General features: G+C 45.8%; 1 protein-coding gene, 1 long non-coding RNA gene and 1 pseudogene across 2 annotated transcripts; 1 reads left to right on the top strand and 2 right to left on the bottom strand.

The window, feature by feature from the left end:
- LOC118374689 (tax1-binding protein 1 homolog B-like) overlaps positions 1-4,387 on the bottom strand; it is a 41,241-nt pseudogene extending 36,854 nt beyond the window's left edge.
- Positions 4,388-5,491: 1,104 nt separating this feature from the next.
- LOC127926894 (3-hydroxyisobutyrate dehydrogenase, mitochondrial-like) lies at positions 5,492-17,230 on the top strand. Its single transcript, XM_052512541.1, has 8 exons — positions 5,492-5,652; positions 9,168-9,328; positions 9,731-9,840; positions 10,019-10,140; positions 14,774-14,907; positions 15,265-15,341; positions 16,265-16,421; positions 16,590-17,230. The coding sequence occupies exons 1-8, from the start codon at positions 5,583-5,585 to the stop codon at positions 16,755-16,757; spliced, it is 999 nt and encodes a 332-aa protein (XP_052368501.1). The 5' UTR covers positions 5,492-5,582; the 3' UTR covers positions 16,758-17,230.
- On the bottom strand, positions 11,126-11,949 carry LOC127926895 (uncharacterized). Its single transcript, XR_008125390.1, has 4 exons — positions 11,877-11,949; positions 11,635-11,712; positions 11,352-11,585; positions 11,126-11,275 (listed from the first exon to the last, which is right to left on the bottom strand). It is a non-coding gene; the product is annotated as an uncharacterized LOC127926895 (long non-coding RNA).
- Positions 17,231-19,329: the final 2,099 nt, after the last annotated feature.

The following is a 19,329-nucleotide window of genomic DNA, read 5'->3' as shown; positions in this document are numbered from 1 at the left end:
TCACCTTGAATATGCCAACCCAGTCCTTCTGGTGTGGTTTGATGAACTGGGTGAGAGTGTAGTGACACTCTAGAGCGGCGTGGGGCAGGTAGCTCTTCCCCACGTTCTGGAAGATGACGTGTGCAAAGTTTGACGTGTCCATGGCACTGCCTACTGATGTCCCGTCCAGGAAGAGAGCCATCGGTCACTCAGCACAGGCTGCATGGGACGAGAAGGAGGACAACAGAGAGGCATGGGTCACTCAGCACAGGCTGCATGGGACGAGAAGGAGGACAACAGAGAGGCATGGATCACTCAGCACAGGCTGCATGGGACGAGAAGGAGGACAACAGAGAGGCATGGGTCACTCAGCACAGGCTGCATGGGACGAGAAGGAGGACAACAGAGAGGCATGGGTCACTCAGCACAGGCTGCATGGGACGAGAAGGAAGACAACAGAGAGGCATGGGTCACTCAGCACAGGCTGCATGGGACGAGAAGGAGGACAACAGAGAGGCATCAGTCACTCAGCACAGGCTGCATGGGACGAGAAGGAGGACCACAGAGAGGCATGGGTCACTCAGCACAGGCTGCATGGGACGAGAAGGAGGACAACAGAGAGGCATGGGTCACTCAGCACAGGCTGCATGGGAAGAGAAGGAGGACAACAGAGAGGCATGGGTCACTCAGCACAGGCTGAATGGGAAGAGAAGGAGGACAACAGAGAGGCATGGGTCACTCAGCACAGGCTGCATGGGAAGAGGAGGAGGACAACAGAGAGGCATGGGTCACTCAGCACAGGCTGCATGGGAAGAGAAGGAGGACAACAGAGAGGCATGGGTCACTCAGCACAGGCTGCATGGGACATGGGTCACTCAGCACAGGCTGCATGGGAAGAGAAGGAGGACAACAGAGAGGCATGGGTCACTCAGCACAGGCTGCATGGGACGAGAAGGAGGACAACAGAGAGGCATGGGTCACTCAGCACAGGCTGCATGGGACGAGAAGGAGAACAACAGAGAGGCATCAGTCACTCAGCACAGGCTGCATGGGAAGAGAAGGAGGACAACAGAGAGGCATGGGTCACTCAGCACAGGCTGCATGGGACGAGAAGGAGGACAACAGAGAGGCATGGGTCACTCAGCACAGGCTGCATGGGAAGAGAAGGACAACAGAGAGGCATGGGTCACTCAGCACAGGCTGCATGGGACGAGAAGGAGGACAACAGAGAGGCATGGGTCACTCAGCACAGGCTGCATGGGACGAGAAGGAGGACAACAGAGAGGCATGGGTCACTCAGCACAGGCTGCATGGGAAGAGAAGGAGGACAACAGAGAGGCATGGGTCACTCAGCACAGGCTGCATGGGAAGAAGGAGGACAACAGAGAGGCACACTCAGCACAGGCTGCATGGGAGGCAACAGAGAGGCATGGGTCACTCAGCACAGGCTGCATGGGAAGAGAAGGAGGACAACAGAGAGGCATGGGTCACTCAGCACAGGCTGCATGGGACGAGAAGGAGGACAACAGAGAGGCATGGGTCACTCAGCACAGGCTGCATGGGAAGAGAAGGAGGACAACAGAGAGGCATGGGTCACTCAGCACAGGCTGCATGGGACGAGAAGGAGGACAACAGAGAGGCATGGGTCACTCAGCACAGGCTGCATGGGACGAGAAGGAGGACAACAGAGAGGCATCAGTCACTCAGCACAGGCTGCATGGGAAGAGAAGGAGGACAACAGAGAGGCATGGGTCACTCAGCACAGGCTGCATGGGACGAGAAGGAGGACAACAGAGAGGCATGGGTCACTCAGCACAGGCTGCATGGGAAGAGAAGGACAACAGAGAGGCATGGGTCACTCAGCACAGGCTGCATGGGACGAGAAGGAGGACAACAGAGAGGCATGGGTCACTCAGCACAGGCTGCATGGGACGAGAAGGACAACAGAAGTCCTGTATTCCAAAAAAGGAAAGGTGACAGCATCTTCTACAAATAACTGCAACAAGGTTTTCAATTCATGGTGTTCTTTAAAAAAACGTTTTTTTTTTAAAGCTGAGATGTTTCAACCGTATGTCTTCTTTTAAAGCTGGTGTCTTAATATTTCTAAACAAAGCTCAGTCTCCAGAAGGGCAGATGACAGTGAGCCTATTAGCCCGGTACATTCAGTTACGGCTCATTAGTCTGTCATAAAGATATTCATCTCTAGTAGCTGTCTAATAGGCTCATCCCGGACCAGAAATGCCGTCATCAATCTTGTCCATGTAGTTGTTCCCGTGGCGTGCGCGACCACTGTTCCCGGCCGTGGTGGATATGACTACAGTTGTTGCCGTGGTGAATATGACTACTGTTGTTGCCGTGGTGAATATGGCTACTGTTGTTGCTATGGTGTGCATGACTATGACACGCTCATCATCCCTGACTAGAGTTGACAAGGGTTGGTCTGTTACGGTCTGCTCCCCAGCTCTTCACTAAACTATGAAGTCAATGACTGAACAAGCAGAAAGTTTAACATACCAACATCATAAGTCGATCTGGATAAGAGTGTCTGCTTAGTCACTAAAATGTCAAATGTAATCTAAATGTACCAACAAAGGTCTCATCTAAAAATGCAAATCAAATTGGTTAGGACGGTGTTCTTCCTGTGTTTAGCTTTGCAGTGTGGTTGGTTCACAGAAAGCAGCAAGGATACCATCTCATTCAGACGGTTCTTATTTAGTAGTCCAGATACGGCCTCCAGTTGTTTCATCCGCTGAGACCTCCGAGGAAAGAACCAAACTAAATGTTGTCGGTATATTTAGACAAAGGACTTGATCAGCGACCACAGTGAGAGAGCGTTTAATGTCCAAATGCTCTTCCCCATATAGTGAACTATAAAGGGTATAGGTTTAGTCTGGCCTAAACTGTCGCCTAAATGTGCTGATGAATTCCTCTGGCCACAACATCTGTCAGCATTTTCCCTGAAACAATATAAGAGATTCTACATTCCACACTGTTGCAATGAGAAAGAAGTTAACAGTCAAAGGACTTGTGCAAAAAATGCTGTCCACGATCTCATTCTCAACAGATAAAAGGTATATCACTGAAGTCTAGCTAAAAGTCTTATAAAGACATGTAGGCTTTTTATTTTATTTAACTAGGCAAGTCACTTAAGAACTAATTCTAACTTACAATGATGGCCTACCAAGAGCCAAAACACCTAATTTGGGGCCTGAGACTGGGATAAAAATAAATTGGAGAAAAAAAAACACATCATGACAAGAGAAACACCACAACACTACATAAAGAGACCTAAAGATCAGACAAGATGAGCAGGAATTTCCAGTCTCTCTGTTCAGTCACAGTGACGTGTTCAGGAAAATGGTGCACAAGAGAAGTAACTAAGACAACATTGGTAAATAGAGAAAGAAAACACAGGCCAGGGGTTGTAAATCTAGACAAAACACACCAGTAACACACACCACTTATTCTCATACTAAATCATGTTAAAAACAGGCTCGTACTAAAACATTTCCAAATTATACAATTCATCATTGCCAGACAATAGCAGAGCATTGTTCGACATGCCAAATGTATGTGACCTAAAATATATATATTTATAATTATACATTTATTATATGGATTGTGATGAGTGACATGAACCTACCTAGTTTGGTTTTACAGGTTGATAGCATCTTTATCTGAACTGTTGACAACCCAGTGCGTGTGTCAGTGAGTGTGTCAGTGAGTGTGTTAGAGCCAACTTAAATCACACAATGATGTAACTTTAGGGCTAGCTGACGTTAGTTAATGTAATGGCATTAGAATTAACTGGGCAAGTATCATACGGCTTCCAGACATAAATATAGCCATGTGGCAAAACAAAGAAAAAGGCCTAGCTAAATCGTGTAGTTAAACTGGCATCCTGCTGTAAAGTGCTTGTTTAGGCTAGTAATCTAACATATTGCTAGCTAACTCCTTAGAGATAGCTATGTATCTAGCTAGCTTTAACAGAGATTAATGACTATTCTCGAAAATTCTCAGCCAACCTTGTACTATGTCCTCCCAAGATAGCATGAGTTGTCCGTCCACCCACCTAGCTCGCTAGTTATCTGTTTGCTTTCCTGGCTTTGTCAGGGACCCTTTGGTTTGGCTAGTTAGCTAGCCAGTTAGTTCGTTAGCTAGCATATCAAGTTACCAGGGCAAGACGAATACATTTTTCAATAGTTGTTCTTTTTTATCGACAAGAGCACATAATATGATAACGTACCCATTTGCCATGCTGAAGAGTAGAGGAAAAACAAAGATATTCGTCAAAACTGTTATTGACGCAGTTGCTCGATGTTAAACGCAATCCCCGTCCTCTCTTCCTGGAATAGAATAACAACATTAGCAACATCACTTCCGGAGAAATACCGTTATTTGTCATGTGGGAATTCCAAACTTGTTACAATGTAACAAATTGTTAACAACGTGTTGCTAAAATAACGAATGGCACAATTAATAGATATTTGACCCACTTTCTGTTAAAGGAATTAAACTCTGAAATTTGAGTAGGACCCTTCAAAATGGTAGATGTCAATATATTTGGGTCATTTTTAAAAAACCTTTATTTAACTAGGCAAGTCAGTTAATTAAGAACAAATTCTTATTTACAATGACGGCCTAGGAACAGTGGGAACAGGAACACTGCCTTGTTCAGGGGCAGAACGACACATTTTTACATTGTTAGCTCGAGGATTCGAGCTATTTGATATCTATTTTTAAATGTAACCTTTATTTAACTTGGCAAGTCAGGTAAGAACAGATTCTTATTTACAATGACAGCCTACCCCGGCCAAACCCAGACGTCGCTGGGCCAATTGTGCGCGCCACCCTGTGGGACTCCCAATCACGGTCGGATGAGATACAGCCTGGATTCGAACCAGGGAGTGCCTTAGACCGTTGCGCCACTCGGGACCGTTGCGCCAATCAGCCTTCAGGGCTAGAACCATGTTTATAACAGACCTTATACCAGGGGTATGACAAAACATGTATTTTTACTGCTCTAATGACGTTGGTAACCAGATTATAATAAATAGCAATTAGGCACCTGTTTTATAGCAATAGCAATTAGGCACCCCAGATACTGTTCTTCCATAATATAATATAACTCGATCAAAATGGACATATTTAGGGAAACCCTGACTGCCAAAGCCTGTATGTAACATGATCGTTGTATTAAGATACAGTACAGTTTGCCCCCTATGCCGTTATTATATAGTTTATTTCAAATCACATTTTTATTAGTCACATACACGCGTTTAGCAGATGTTATTGCGGGTGTGGCGAAATGCTTGTATTTGCTGATAACGTTAGGTTTCTTTAGGGTTGATCTATTGAAAACGCGTTTCCACCGCCCGAGCAGACCATTGAAATTGTGTTATTAACTTCTGATTGTGCATTTCAGTGCTAGATGTATGAAATCAGTCATGTCCTTCAAGTTCATGCAGTTCAGATGTCCCGCCCCCACTGTTTCTCATCGCATATAAAACTGGGTAAGCGGCTTTGTGATTGGACAGAAAACGTGTAATTTACAACCCACCCAATTATGTCACGCTGAATCCGTGGTCAGAAAGGAAAGAAACATGGCCGCTGTTTTAAGGGGGTCTCGGAACCTATGGGGAAGGAGCCTCAAACATGTTGACATTACTTTGGGTAAGGAGTTTAAAAATATAACAAAAATATGTCTACCATCAATGTTGAGGATCTGTTTGATGACCATTCCCGTCTATGTTACGAAAGGCACCGCTGCGTGAAAAATCAACGTTGAACAAAAGTTGATTAGCATTGGCTGTTGTGGCTCGCTCACTTCTGCTAACGTTAGTTAGTTTGCTGAAATGGCTAGCTAGCTATAAGAGCTTGCTTAAGTCATGGGACGTTGGTTGATCGAAACATTTGTTGTTTATCAAGACGACCGATAGCCAACACCAGCAAATGTTCTAATCAAAGGTGTGTCCGTGTGCATCTCGCACAAGTAACAAATTCAGGGTCAAGTCAAATCCCACAGCTCTTGTCAGCAAGTCAGTCGATTAGCCAAGCGAGTTCTGTTTAATAGGGTGATTGTTTGCACAAATATGGTCTATTATAATGCCACGCCGTCCGTAGATGTATGCTGTACAGTACACGCGTTTGTTAGACTCCTCCGTGTTTCTAGTAATAGCTTTTAGCTCAGTGGTTCCCAACCTTTCCAGCTACTGTATTTTACTCATCCCTGGGGTACCCCTAAAGTCCCCCGTCCCCCATGTGCCTTTTACCAATAGACCAAGTACCCCAGGGGTCCAAGTACCCCCAGCTTGGGAACCACTGCTTCAGCTTATCAACCAGCTCTCATGCACAATGGAAGGAAAGGAAAAGCAGGTGAGTGAGGCCAGTACAGATCATTGAGATGTAGTCCAGCGCAATCCTTACCTTGATAACCCAACCTACTGTCCTCGCTGGTAGCTCAACCCTTACCTTGATAACCCAACCTACTGTCCTCGCTGGTAGCTCAACCCTTACCTTGATAACCCAACCTACTGTCCTCGCTGGTAGCTCAACCCTTACCTTGATAACCCAACCTACTGTCCTCGCTGGTAGCTCAACCCTTACCTTGATAACCCAACCTACTGTCCTCGCTGGTAGCTCAACCCTTACCTTGATAACCCAACCTACTGTCCTCGCTGGTAGCTCAACCCTTACCTTGATAACCAAACCTACTGTCCTCGTTGGTAGCTCAACCCTTACCTTGATAACCCAACCTACTGTCCTCGCTGGTAGCTCAACCCTTACCTTGATAACCCAACCTACTGTCCTCGCTGGTAGCTCAACCCTTACCTTGATAACCCAACCTACTGTCCTCGCTGGTAGCTCAACCCTTACCTTGATAACCCAACCTACTGTCCTCGCTGGTAGCTCAACCCTTACCTTGATAACCCAACCTACTGTCCTCGCTGGTAGCTCAACCCTTACCTTGATAACCCAACCTACTGTCCTCGCTGGTAGCTCAACCCTTACCTTGATAACCCAACCTACTGTCCTCGCTGGTAGCTCAACCCTTACCTTGATAACCCAACCTACTGTCCTCGCTGGTAGCTCAACCCTTACCTTGATAACCCAACCTACTGTCCTCGCTGGTAGCTCAACCCTTACCTTGATAACCCAACCTACTGTCCTCGTTGGTAGCTCAACCCTTACCTTGATAACCCAACCTACTGTCATCGTTGGTAGCTCAACCCTTACCTTGATAACCCAACCTACTGTCCTTGCTGGTAGCTCAACCCTTACCTTGATAACCCAACCTACTGTCCTCGCCAGTAGCTCAACCCTTACCTTGATAACCAGCCTTGTGAAAAACGTGACCTCCTAGCTCTCAAACTCTAGGCGGCATTCTCCCTACAGTTTTATGTGGTTAGCTTTGCCCACGACTGGCTTGTGTCAACTACAATCCCGACACTGTTTTCACGTTTAGAAATGCTAATAATTATCGCTTGCAAAACAATAATCATGGCTTTTGAAGCATAGCCCTTACATCAGGGAGACAGAATCCTAAATCTAAAAAAGATGCTCTTGATGTAGCAGGTTTGCACAGATACGCTGGCATACAGGTGTTCGGAGAATGCTAGATGGCTAATTAGCGTAGGTGGTTGCCTGTCTTCTGTCTGTTTTCTGTTCAAAAGAGCTGCAACATGGAGATTTGGTTATGTTGGAACACTAACCTTTATAAAGGTGTGTGTAAATGTATCCCTTTTTTTTCTCGTTGATATGAAATAACCTTTATGCTTCCGAAACCATACCGCAAGCGATGCGTGTTCATGTTCAGACTGAGTGTCGGAGCGCTTAACAAAACTGCCCCATACAGAAGACCCCTTTCTCCAATGACTCTGTGTAATGGAACTGAGTCATGATTAAGGGCAAGTGACCTTCATTGCAATGACAGTAGGTCTACCACACAAGACCGGGGTTGGGTCCCAACAATCTCTCGACGTATGCTCTGGTTCACGTCCCTTCATGGCATTGACTGGCACTGATACATGGAAACTCCCTCTTGCCCAGGCCTACACCATTCTAATGCCTTTACATTTACATATATTTACATATTATTCGTGGGAGGACACAGTTCAGGAACAAGTAGAGATTATTGAGACTCAGCCATGGGGGTTTTGTGTGCTGTAGTGTGTGTGTGTATGGTAGTATCCTTGTCCCACGTTCAAATGCTAGTCGGAACTCTGACATTTACAACTTGCTGATTCGTTGAACGTGGCACGTGTGTGACTAAAATCAGTTAGCGAGTCTTACATTTCGGAGTTTCCTAGTTCCAACTAACAAGTGAACACAGCTTCAGTCCAACAGTGGCAGGTCAGGTGTCTCTTTCCACTGAAGCCACTATGAAGATTGGCTGGGAGAGCCAGCCATGTGAGAGACCTGTAGCCTGCATCCCCCCCCCCCCTTCTTCTCTCACATTTACACACCACAGTTTATTTATAAGATGCCCTTTGGCCAATACGTCTCGACTTTCAGCCTTCATACATGTTTTTATAGGAAATGGTGAATGAGTTCACTACCTGCTTACTGCTTTGATATGTAATTATTGTGTTTGCATTAGCTTGACTGGCACTACAAGGGCTGCAGTGGGTTTTCATATCAAATGGTTTAGGATTTGAAATTAATTTCATTCTCAGGAAAAAATGAATGTCTGGAATCAAAGTAGAAATGTCTGGCCAACTTTCCTTGGTCGTATTTAGTTTTTATCAAGCTTGCCTCTGACATTACCCACTGCAATGCACACTATACAGGTCTTGGGTAACTATTGATAGGGCTGGGTTATGTTTGGATTTCATTGAAACAGAACGGCAAGGCCAAGATTAGAAGTGTCCTGGCTGTTTCAATGGACTAGGGAGCCTTTTAACAGTATTTTGCAAGAGACTATAGTTTTTCACATTCTGACAATTTATTTTTGTTATAGTGAAGGCCTACACAGAAAAGCTGTATTAGAGCTGTCTCAGCTTGGCTGAAAGGATAACAAAAGGCTTTGGGTAGTAGTCTAGTCTTAATACAAGTTGTTCCTGGGGTGTATTAGGAACCAAAAGGGGAGGGACCTAGGCCTACCTGAACTTGTCCAATAAGAAACACTAGTTTTTGTTGGAATGTTTTGCACCGGTTTGTACTGATGAATACACCCTTGTACCTCCCAGTCTCCAGCAGGTCCATGGCCTCTAAGACCCAGGTGGGTTTCATCGGCCTGGGGAACATGGGAAAACCCATGGCCAAGAACCTGCTGAAGCACGGATACCCCGTCATCGCCACTGACGTCTTCCCTGAGTCCTGCAAAGAACTGCAAGAGTTGGGTGCCCAGGTGGGACAAAAAAAACTAGCTTGCTTGTTTGCTAATGGCAGTGCATTGAGCGAAATGCGCCGGCTGATAGCATGTCATCTCTGATGTGATGTCAGCTGGTAGGTGCTCAAAAAACACAAACAAAATACCAAGACTAAAAATATCTATTGTAGATGGGTGAAACCACTTAAATGAGTGTCCAAACAAACTGAGTCCATCATAAGATTTTACTCTCGTCATTGCCGATCTACTTCTTAAATGAATCCTAATGGTTGCACTTGCCTGGGGTGTAGCTTATTCATTAGGCACCAATAGACTAAAACGGGGAGGAACTACCTGAACTTGTCCAATAGGAAACACTTGTTTTTGTATTTGAAACATTTTGCTACGGCGTGCCCTAATGAATAAAGCCCTGTTTGTCAGATTGTGGATAACCCTGCGGAGGTGGCAGACCAGGCAGACCGCGTCGTCACCATGCTGCCCTCCAGTCCCAACGTCATCGAGGTTTACACTGGGCCCAACGGTATCCTCAAGTAAGAGCTCTCGATTACTCATTGGCTATGTCCCAAATGGCTCCCTATTCCCTTTATAGTGCACTACTTTTGACCAGAGTCCTAATACAAGAATCAAGTCATTTAGCTATCTGTCTTTAACAGAAACCCTTCAGACTGCTGTTTTAAACTATAAGGTGGGTACTTTACTGTTCTACAGGAAGGTTAAGAAAGGCTCGCTACTCATCGACTCCAGCACCATCGACCCAGCCGTTTCCAAGGAGATGGCCGTGGCCGCGGAGAAGATGGGGGCAGTTTTTATGGACGCACCTGTGTCAGGAGGTAAGGACTAATACAGGCTGCATTCCAAATGGCTCTCTTCCCAATATAGGGCTCCCGAGTGGCTCAGCAGTCTACGGCACTGCTTCTCAGTGCAAAAGGCATCACTACAGTCCCTGGTTCGAATCCAGGCTGTATCACATCCGGCTGTGATTGGGAGTCCCATAACGCGGCGCACAATTGGCCCAGCGTCGTCTGGGTAGGCCGTCATTGTAAATAAGAATTTGTTCTTACCTGAATTTCCTAGTTAAATAACAAAACAAATGTAAATATAGTGCACTACTTTTGACCCGGGCCCATAGGACTATGCTGACATTTGGGACGCAGTATTGCCTTGGGGGTCTCTGCTGCAATCTGAGAGGACCAGCCTCTCCACTCCCTAATTGTTGAAATGGACCAGATTTAGTAGATTGCTCTCTCTAGCACATTTGTGACCCATGATGTGGATTATTTAAGATCCCAGCATCTGGAGTTTGATCCGATGACCCTTTCATCCAAACGCTCCGCTCTCAGATCCCAGCAGCTCAAAAAACTATTTCTGACCCTCCTTTTCTGAAAATGTGTGTTTTAAAGTCTACGACCAGTGCATCTCTCTCTCATAGCACCTCTCTCTCATAGCACAACTTCACAACAATTCAACTTTTTTTTTTACAACAAACCATTTGACCAAATTATATAAAGAGAAACATCTCCGTCATGATCATATGTGTACTCATGTCTCTGTTGCCACACGTATGTATCTGTGAATTCCACTGGGAGGAGGACTGATTTGTATTTCTTCTGACAACCTGGTGACTCTACCCAGGACAGCAGACTCCCATGTGGGCCTTGGTTCAGGTTAAAATGGCCGACACTGGATCATTTCCTTTCATGTCTGACAAAATGGTGAATCCATTCAGTCTCTCTGCTTATCCTATTGATGATTCAGTCTGGGGAGGAGTACCTAAGTACCTGACAGACTATAGAGGAGTACCTTACCTACCTGACAGCCTGGGTCATGAAGCGGAGGAGGAGTACCTACCTGACAGCCTGGGTCATGAAGCGGAGGAGGAGTACCTACCTGACAGCCTGGGTCATGAAGCGGAGGAGGAGTACCTACCTGACAGCCTGGGTCATGAAGCGGAGGAGGAGTACCTACCTGACAGCCTGGGTCATGAAGCGGGGTCATGAAGGAGGAGACAGCCTGGGTCATGAAGCGGAGGAGGAGTACCTACCTGACAGCCTGGGTCATGAAGCGGAGGAGGAGTACCTACCTGACAGCCTGGGTCATGAAGCGGAGGAGGAGTACCTACCTGACAGCCTGGGTCATGAAGCGGAGGAGGAGTACCTACCTGACAGCCTGGGTCATGAAGCGGAGGAGGAGTACCTACCTGACAGCCTGGGTCATGAAGCGGAGGAGGAGTACCTACCTGACAGCCTGGGTCATGAAGCGGAGGAGGAGTACCTACCTGACAGCCTGGGTCATGAAGCGGAGGAGGAGACAGCCTGGGTACCTACCTGACAGCCTGGGTCATGAAGCGGAGGAGGAGTACCTACCTGACAGCCTGGGTCATGAAGCGGAGGAGGAGTACCTACCTGACAGCCTGGGTCATGAAGCGGAGGGTCAGGAGTACCTACCTGACAGCCTGGGTCATGAAGGAGTACCTACCTGACAGAGGGTCATGAAGCGGAGGAGTACCTACCTGACAGCCTGGGTCATGACAGCTGGGTCATAAAGAGGTACCTACCTGAGTACCTACCTGACAGCCTGGGTCATGAAGCGGAGGAGGAGTACCTACCTGACAGCCTGGGTCATGAAGCGGAGGAGGAGTACCTACCTGACAGTACCTACCTGACAGACTGGGTCATAACAGAGGAGGAGGAGGAGTACCTACCTGACAGACTGGGTCATAAAGAGGAGGAGGAGACTGGGTCATGAAGAGGAGGAGTACCTACCTGACAGACTGGGTCATAAAGAGGAGGAGGAGGAGTACCTACCTGACAGACTGGGTCATGAGGAGGAGGAGTACCTACCTGCCAGAGTGGTCATAAAGAGGAGGAGGAGGAGTACCTACCTGACAGACTGGGTCATGAAGAGGAGTACCTGACAGACTGGGTCATGAAGAGGAGGAGTACCTGACAGACTGGGTCATGAAGAGGAGTACCTGACAGACTGGGTCATGAAGAGGAGGAGGAGTACCTGACAGACTGGGTCATGAAGAGGAGGAGGAGTACCTACCTGACAGACTGGGTCATAAAGAGGAGGAGGAGTACCTACCTGACAGACTGGGTCATAAAGAGGAGGAGGAGTACCTACCTGACAGACTGGGTCATAAAGAGGAGGAGGAGTACCTACCTGACAGACTGGGTCATAAAGAGGAGGAGTACCTACCTGACAGACTGGGTCATGAGGAGTACCTACCTGACAGACTGGGTCATAAAGAGGAGACTGGGTCATGTACCTACCTGACCTGACAGACTGGGTCATAAAGAGGAGGAGGACAGACTGGGTCAGTACCTACCTGACAGACTGGGTCATAAGAGAGGAGTACCTACCTGACAGACTGGGTCATAAAGAGGAGGAGGAGGACAGACTGGGTCACCTACCTGACAGACTGGGTCATAAGGAGGAGGAGCCTGACAGACTACCTTACAGACTGGGTTAGGGAACCTGATGGGGAAGAGCCATACCTGAAGAGCCATACTGACCTCCAAGCTGTAAAACACTATCAGTCTTCAGGGTAGACTCACACTTCAGGGGAAACACTCTACACACACACTGTTTGTTTGAACTCCGCCTTTTAACTTGAGGAAAGCCACTTTGAGTTGATGTTGGCATATTTTACCATCAGGCCCTAAAGATTAGTAATGATTTATATGCATCCTTCCTGTGGCAGTGCTCATGGATTAAGGCTGTCCAGCTTCCCACGTTGAACTTGGGTGGCTGCAGGTCACAGAGGTGTGTGTGTGTGTGTTTGGTTAGAGTTAAGTATTGGAGCATGTTACTACCTTGATACTGTGCTGGAATGCCTGTGGTTGAACATGTTATCAGTGGCCAGAAACTGACCCTCTCGGGGGGTGTGTCAAATGAGTTGCATGGTAGTAATAGAGCACAGGGGAATGCGATGAGACTTGTCATTGTTACCCAGATGATGGTACTGTAACCAAGACATGAGCCTTTGATCAGGAGACTCATCATGTTTAGAACCTCCAACTCTGCTTGTTCTGAATCCAGCAAGGAGCTTTGCTGTAGCCCAGTTTGGGCGTATCCAGGGTACCTTCTCCAACCCAGACTTACTTTGTGCGAGATGGTCTAAACTCAGGCTGTTTCCCTGTGCTTTTGAGAGACCTCTGGTTCTCTGTCCTTCATGTGTTGCCTCTTCCAGCCAGAACCCACAGTGCGTCAGAGAGGTTTGGCAGCAGACTGACTGTTGGAAGGAATGCCTTGTTTTCTGGAGCAATAATAGGAAAGCCACAACCTGGGATGCAGCCCAAATGGGCCCCTGTTCCCTATATAGTGCACTACTGTTGACCAGAGCCCTGTTCCCTATATTGTGCACTACTGTTGACCAGAGCCCTATATAGTACACTACTGTTGACCCGAGCCCACAGGGAGCTAGTTAAAAGTAGTGCACAATATAGGGGAGTAGGGTTCTATTTTGGAACGCTCCCCTGCTCTGTCAGCGTAGGCATCATACAATAACCTCGTCCCAAATCCAGTCCATTACGACACAGAAAAATACAGTTGTTTTCTTATACATTTTTATTGAAATCAATTAGACTTGTACGTAAAGCCTTGGGAAATGTTTATCATTAAAGACTACTGTGCTGACTGGAATGAAAACGTTTGACCACAGAACTCTAGCTACGTAGCCACCAACAAACACATTCACTTTCACTGTGATTCATGTCCTTAGAGACTCTGTAATTGGTGTGTGTTGGTTCCCAGGCTGTGTGAGATGGCAGAGATGCAGTCGTCACACACACACACACTGCCCATTATTATGGCAGAGACCGAGGGCCTGTAGCTTTGGCAACAGAAATGAAAGGGTTGCCTTTTTTATCTATGCATTTTGGGGCTTTGTATGTTAAGTTTTTAATGTGTTTAAAATAATCCCCCCCTCTTTTTCTTCTATATTTGAACTGGTTATCCCACATTTGTCATGGGATTTGAGACATCTTTCTCTCAGCCAGCTTTTTGCTGACACTTCATTTTGTCTGTTTAGCTCCCTTTACTTTCCCCACAACCTTATGTTTGAAGCTATTGAAATAATCCACAAGCCTTGGGCTTACCTCATTTAATTTCATTTGATTTGATGTGGAATTACTTTCTCAGCCAAACTTTGTGAGAGAAGGGTGGGTGTTGGACAAGAGAACAAGCTGTTTTAGTAAAGTGCTCTGTAGATTTGCATCAATCTTTCTGTGATGACCTCATAAGTTTTGAGAAGTAACAACAGTTACTGACAGACTTGTAATGAAACCGCCATGTTTTCTAAGCTACAAAGCACAGCCCATCCCAAGGCCCTGTGTGTTTGTCTGGTGTGTGTGTTTGTCTGGTGTGTGCTATGCTCCCAAATGTACAACGTTTCCACTTCACCCAAGTCTTCATCAGATATTCTCATGTTTAGGATGTGCATCTCACCCTCCTTTTGTTCAGGTGTGGGGGCTGCCAGCTCGGGGAAGCTGACCTTCATGGTGGGGGGAGTAGAGGAGGAATTCACTGCGGCCCAGGAGCTGCTCACCTGTATGGGAGCCAACGTGGTGTACTGTGGGGCTGTCGGCACTGGACAGGTAGGTTGTCCTACACATTTACATGACCTGTCTCAAATGGCCCCCTATTTATTTATATTTAAAAAATTAGGGGGGGGTCATTTAGCAGACGCTCTTATCCAGAGGAACCTACAGGAGAAGTTGGTGAAAAGGCACTTAACACTAAGTCTGTGCAGGGATTCAAACCAGTGACCTTTTTGTTACTGACCCAATGCGCTTAACTGCTAGGCTACCTGTCCCTGAGGCCTTGGTCAAAGGTAAAACATTTTAGGGAATAGGGTGCCATTGGGGATACACACATTACATTCTTACTAGGGACATTATGGGTGGATTATTACAAAACTACATGGGATGTAACCAGGAGACTGTTTTTTACAGGCAGCCAAAATCTGCAACAATATGCTGCTGGCGATAGGCATGATCGGGACCTCTGAGACCATGAACCTTGGCATCAGGTTGAGTATTCACAATATATTCACAGCAGAGAACGTATCTCCAACAAAATGTCTTGTTGTACTGGATAAGAGCTTGATGAACAGAACCATGCTGTGAGTATCGTACAGATCTGTAACACTAACTATAATGGCTCTCTTAAAGGAACTATCCAATGGAAAAGCTACTTTTATGAAGCTCCTACTCTATCAACTGTCTACATGTTGTCTCTGACTTGTCCTTTACTTGTAGTTATGACTAACCAGCAATCAGAGAAATTACACATAGTAAACAGTAACCCACCTTAAACTTGTAAAATATATATATATATATATATATATACACATACACAGTGCCTTGCGAAAGTATTCGGCCCCCTTGAACTTTGTGACCTTTTGCCACATTTCAGGCTTCAAACAAAGATATAAAACTATTTTTTTTTGTGAAGAATCAACAACAAGTGGGACACAATCATGAAGTGGAACAACATTTATTGGATATTTCAAACTTTAACAAATTAAAAACTGAAAAATTGGGCATGCAAAATTATTCAGCCCCTTTACTTTCAGTTCAGCAAACTCTCCAGAAGTTCAGTGAGGATCTCTGAATGATCCAATGTTGTTCTAAATGACTAATGATAAATACAATCCACCTGTGTGTAATCAAGTCTCCGTATAAATGCACCTGCAATAATTTTGCATGCCCAATTTTTCAGTTTTTAATTTGTTAAAAAAGTTTGAAATATCCAATAAATGTTGTTCCACTTCATGATTGTGTCCCACTTGTTGTTGATTCTTCACAAAAAAATACAGTTTTATATCTTTGTTTGAAGCCTGAAATGTGGCAAAAGGTCGCAAAGTTCAAAGGGGCCGAATACTTTCGCAAGGCACTGTATATAAAAAATATTTTAAAAAATGAATGCTTGTGATTTCCTGGCCCCTGGCAGACTAGGTCTGGACCCTAAGCTACTGGCTAAGATCCTGAACATGAGTTCAGGCCGCTGCTGGTCCAGTGACACCTACAACCCTGTACCTGGTGTCATGGAGGGAGTCCCCTCTGGAAACAACTACCAGGGAGGCTTTGGGACCCAACTCATGGCCAAGGTGTTTCTCTCTCTCAAGATGTTTAGTACACAATGTATTTTCGTTAATGTCTCTGTCAATAGTATTAACTTTAATGTAACTGGAAAGAGATGTGCGTTTGACATGTTTTAACTGTGCTGTGTACAACAAGCGGTGATGGCAGAGAGCTAATGAGTTTGTCTTCTTCAGGACCTGGGGCTGGCCCAGACTACAGCCACCAACACCAAGACCCCTGTCCCTCTGGGCTCCCTGGCCCACCAGATATACCGCATGATGTGTGCTCGGGGCTACTCCGCCAAAGACTTCTCCTCTGTCTTCCAGTTCCTGAGGGAGGATGAGGAGAACGAGGGCCAATAGGGGTGGGGGAACAGTACCCCCACCCCCCATCCATAGCTTTAGCAGGGTCTATTCCATACAAGACTACTACCATGTAGTTAGGATGCGTCGGTTTGCCCCCTCCCTCTCCCCAGGACTTGTCAAGACGTGTGTATTGGGTCAAAGCCAAGAGAGCGCAGCCAGCCGTGATGACAGATCATCTCAGCAGAGTACTAGACTACACTGTGTCTGTAAGATGGGAGTCATGTTGCCTCTGTGATCCTGCCTTTTGTTAAAGTAGCTGTCTAATAATGTTTTCGATGGCTTGGCTAGAAGACGGATGTTTTTGAAGTGTGGGGAGGCTCTCAAGTCTCTGTCACTCAGTAGGCTGACTAACCACTACAGCCATCAACATGACGATATCAGTGCTACCTTAGGACACGTTGTCATGGAAAGCAGACCCAGGCGTTGTCAAGGAAATTACCCACATTATACTCGTTAACGACCACACTCGTTAACAATGGACCACTGGGACTTCAGATGATTGTTAGTTCTAGTCTCCACTCACCTCACTGCAACGCCAAACGTGTTGATCCTGTTCATTCATTTGTTTTTCTCTTCCTGTTGGGTTTATTTACTCTTGACATGGAGGGATAGAATGTTCCTGTCTTATTTGTATGTGTTTTACTGTTTAATAAAAGGAGAGAGAGACTATAGGTATGTTTCCTTCCAGTGATATTGGATTGCTTTTTGACCCACTACTCTAAAGCCTTTCACAGGTGGAAAGCAGGAGAGAGCACAGACACAGCAGGAGGATGTGTCTGTGCTGTCTGTTAGCAGGAGGAAGACAAGGTGCCTGATGAGACTGATCTAGATAATTACATTACTCTATATTTTTATTAAGCTCCTTGTTAGAGGGTAAGCACTTTCAGTTTTGCATCACAGTACAAATATGTATTCTAGCAAAGATGTCTAATGTGTGTTTATTAAGCTGTCCCACATACTTTCATTCATGTCTGTAGGTGACTGCTTTTCTTTTGGGGAAATAAGAGTGTAAACTGGGGTGTATTCACTAGGAACCAAACTGAAACAAATGGCTGAAATGGGGAAGAAATTACCTGAATTTATCCAATAAGAAATGCTTGTTTTGTTAAATGTTTTTGCTACATTGTGAACTAAATAATACAACTGGCCCTGATTTTTAACATAAGCGTGTGTGAATTCTGCATGCACAGGAACTGATTGGCTGCGACAGTATAACTTCTTCCTATAGGTCAATCAAAATGAACAATGCAATGTGCTGTACATACAGGAGAAGATGGCCAAAGACCAGAAGTGGAGCGCCTCTATTGCTGCCTTATGCAACCAGACGGGGAGGAGTGAGCCAGAGTGCACGTGACTGGCTGAAGGTGGTTGTGTAGTAAGCCTATAGAATTCAATAGTGTTTCTTATACACAAGAGTATACCAAACATTATGAACACCTTCCTAATACTGAGTTGCCCCCCCCCCCCTCTGTTTTTGCTCTTAGAACAGCCTCAATTGGCTGAGGCATGAACGACAAGCGTTACACAGGGATTCTGGCCCATGACTCCAAAGCTTCACAAAGTTCTGTCAAATTGTCTGGATGTTCTTTGGGTGGTAGACTGTTCTTGATACACACGGGAAACTGGTGGGTGTGGAAAAACCCACCAATGTTGCAGTTCTTGACACAAACCAGTGCACCTGGCACCTACTACCATACCCTGTTCAAAAGCACTTAAATATGTTGTCTTGCCCATTCACCCTCTGAATCGCACTCATACACAATTCATGTCAGTTGTCTCAAGGCTTTAAAAATATTCTTTAACCTGTCTCCCCTTCATCTACACTGATTTGAAGTGGATTTAACAAGTGGAATCAATAATTGATCATAGCTTTCACCTAGTCTGTGTCATGGAAAGAGCAGGTGTTCATAATGTTTTGTACACTCGGTGTAGACGTTTCCTATAAAGTTTGCCAATATAACACTGAGTTAACCCTGAGGTAGGAGAGGCCTTCCAAAGCATGTCAGAAAAACAGGAAACTTATAGAAGCAAGGAGGGAAGTGCTTCCAGGATACAGTAAAACATTGTAGATTGAAGTGGCTCTTCAGTTAAGGGGTGAAATGGTCATCAAAAATCAAGAAGGTCCTTGTTTTCTGATGGAAATAGAAAAACTGTAGTATTCTCTTTCACTCTCTCTCTCCCAAAGACAAAGGAGAGTGCGGCATGTTTCTGATCTAGTTTACCAAGAGAGACACTGAGAGGCCAGGATGCCATAGGTCACACGATCACAAGACTAGCCCATAAAAGTCCATTAAGCACTGGAGACTAAGTGCTGTGTTATCTGCTTGGCAGATATTACAAACAGAGCACCACTTTGGTCCTAGATCCTATAGAGCAGAGCAACCAGGCCAGGCAGGCCAAAGTGAAAGGTTCTTCTGGGTGTTTCTGGGTTAGCTGCAGAGCCTGGGAGTTCTACAGAGTGTGTCTGTCCCAGATGGCACCATATTCCCCAGAGCCCTATTGGCCCTGATCACAGGTAGTAGGAATAGGGTCCGATCTGAGATGAACCCACTGTCGCAGGAAGAGGGTT

Source organism: Oncorhynchus keta, unplaced genomic scaffold, assembly GCF_023373465.1.
Source record: "Oncorhynchus keta strain PuntledgeMale-10-30-2019 unplaced genomic scaffold, Oket_V2 Un_contig_8605_pilon_pilon, whole genome shotgun sequence".
Classification (NCBI taxonomy): Eukaryota; Metazoa; Chordata; class Actinopteri; order Salmoniformes; family Salmonidae; genus Oncorhynchus; species Oncorhynchus keta.
The sequence above is the reverse complement of the archived record's forward strand: the minus strand, read 5'-3'. Positions and strand labels throughout refer to the sequence as shown.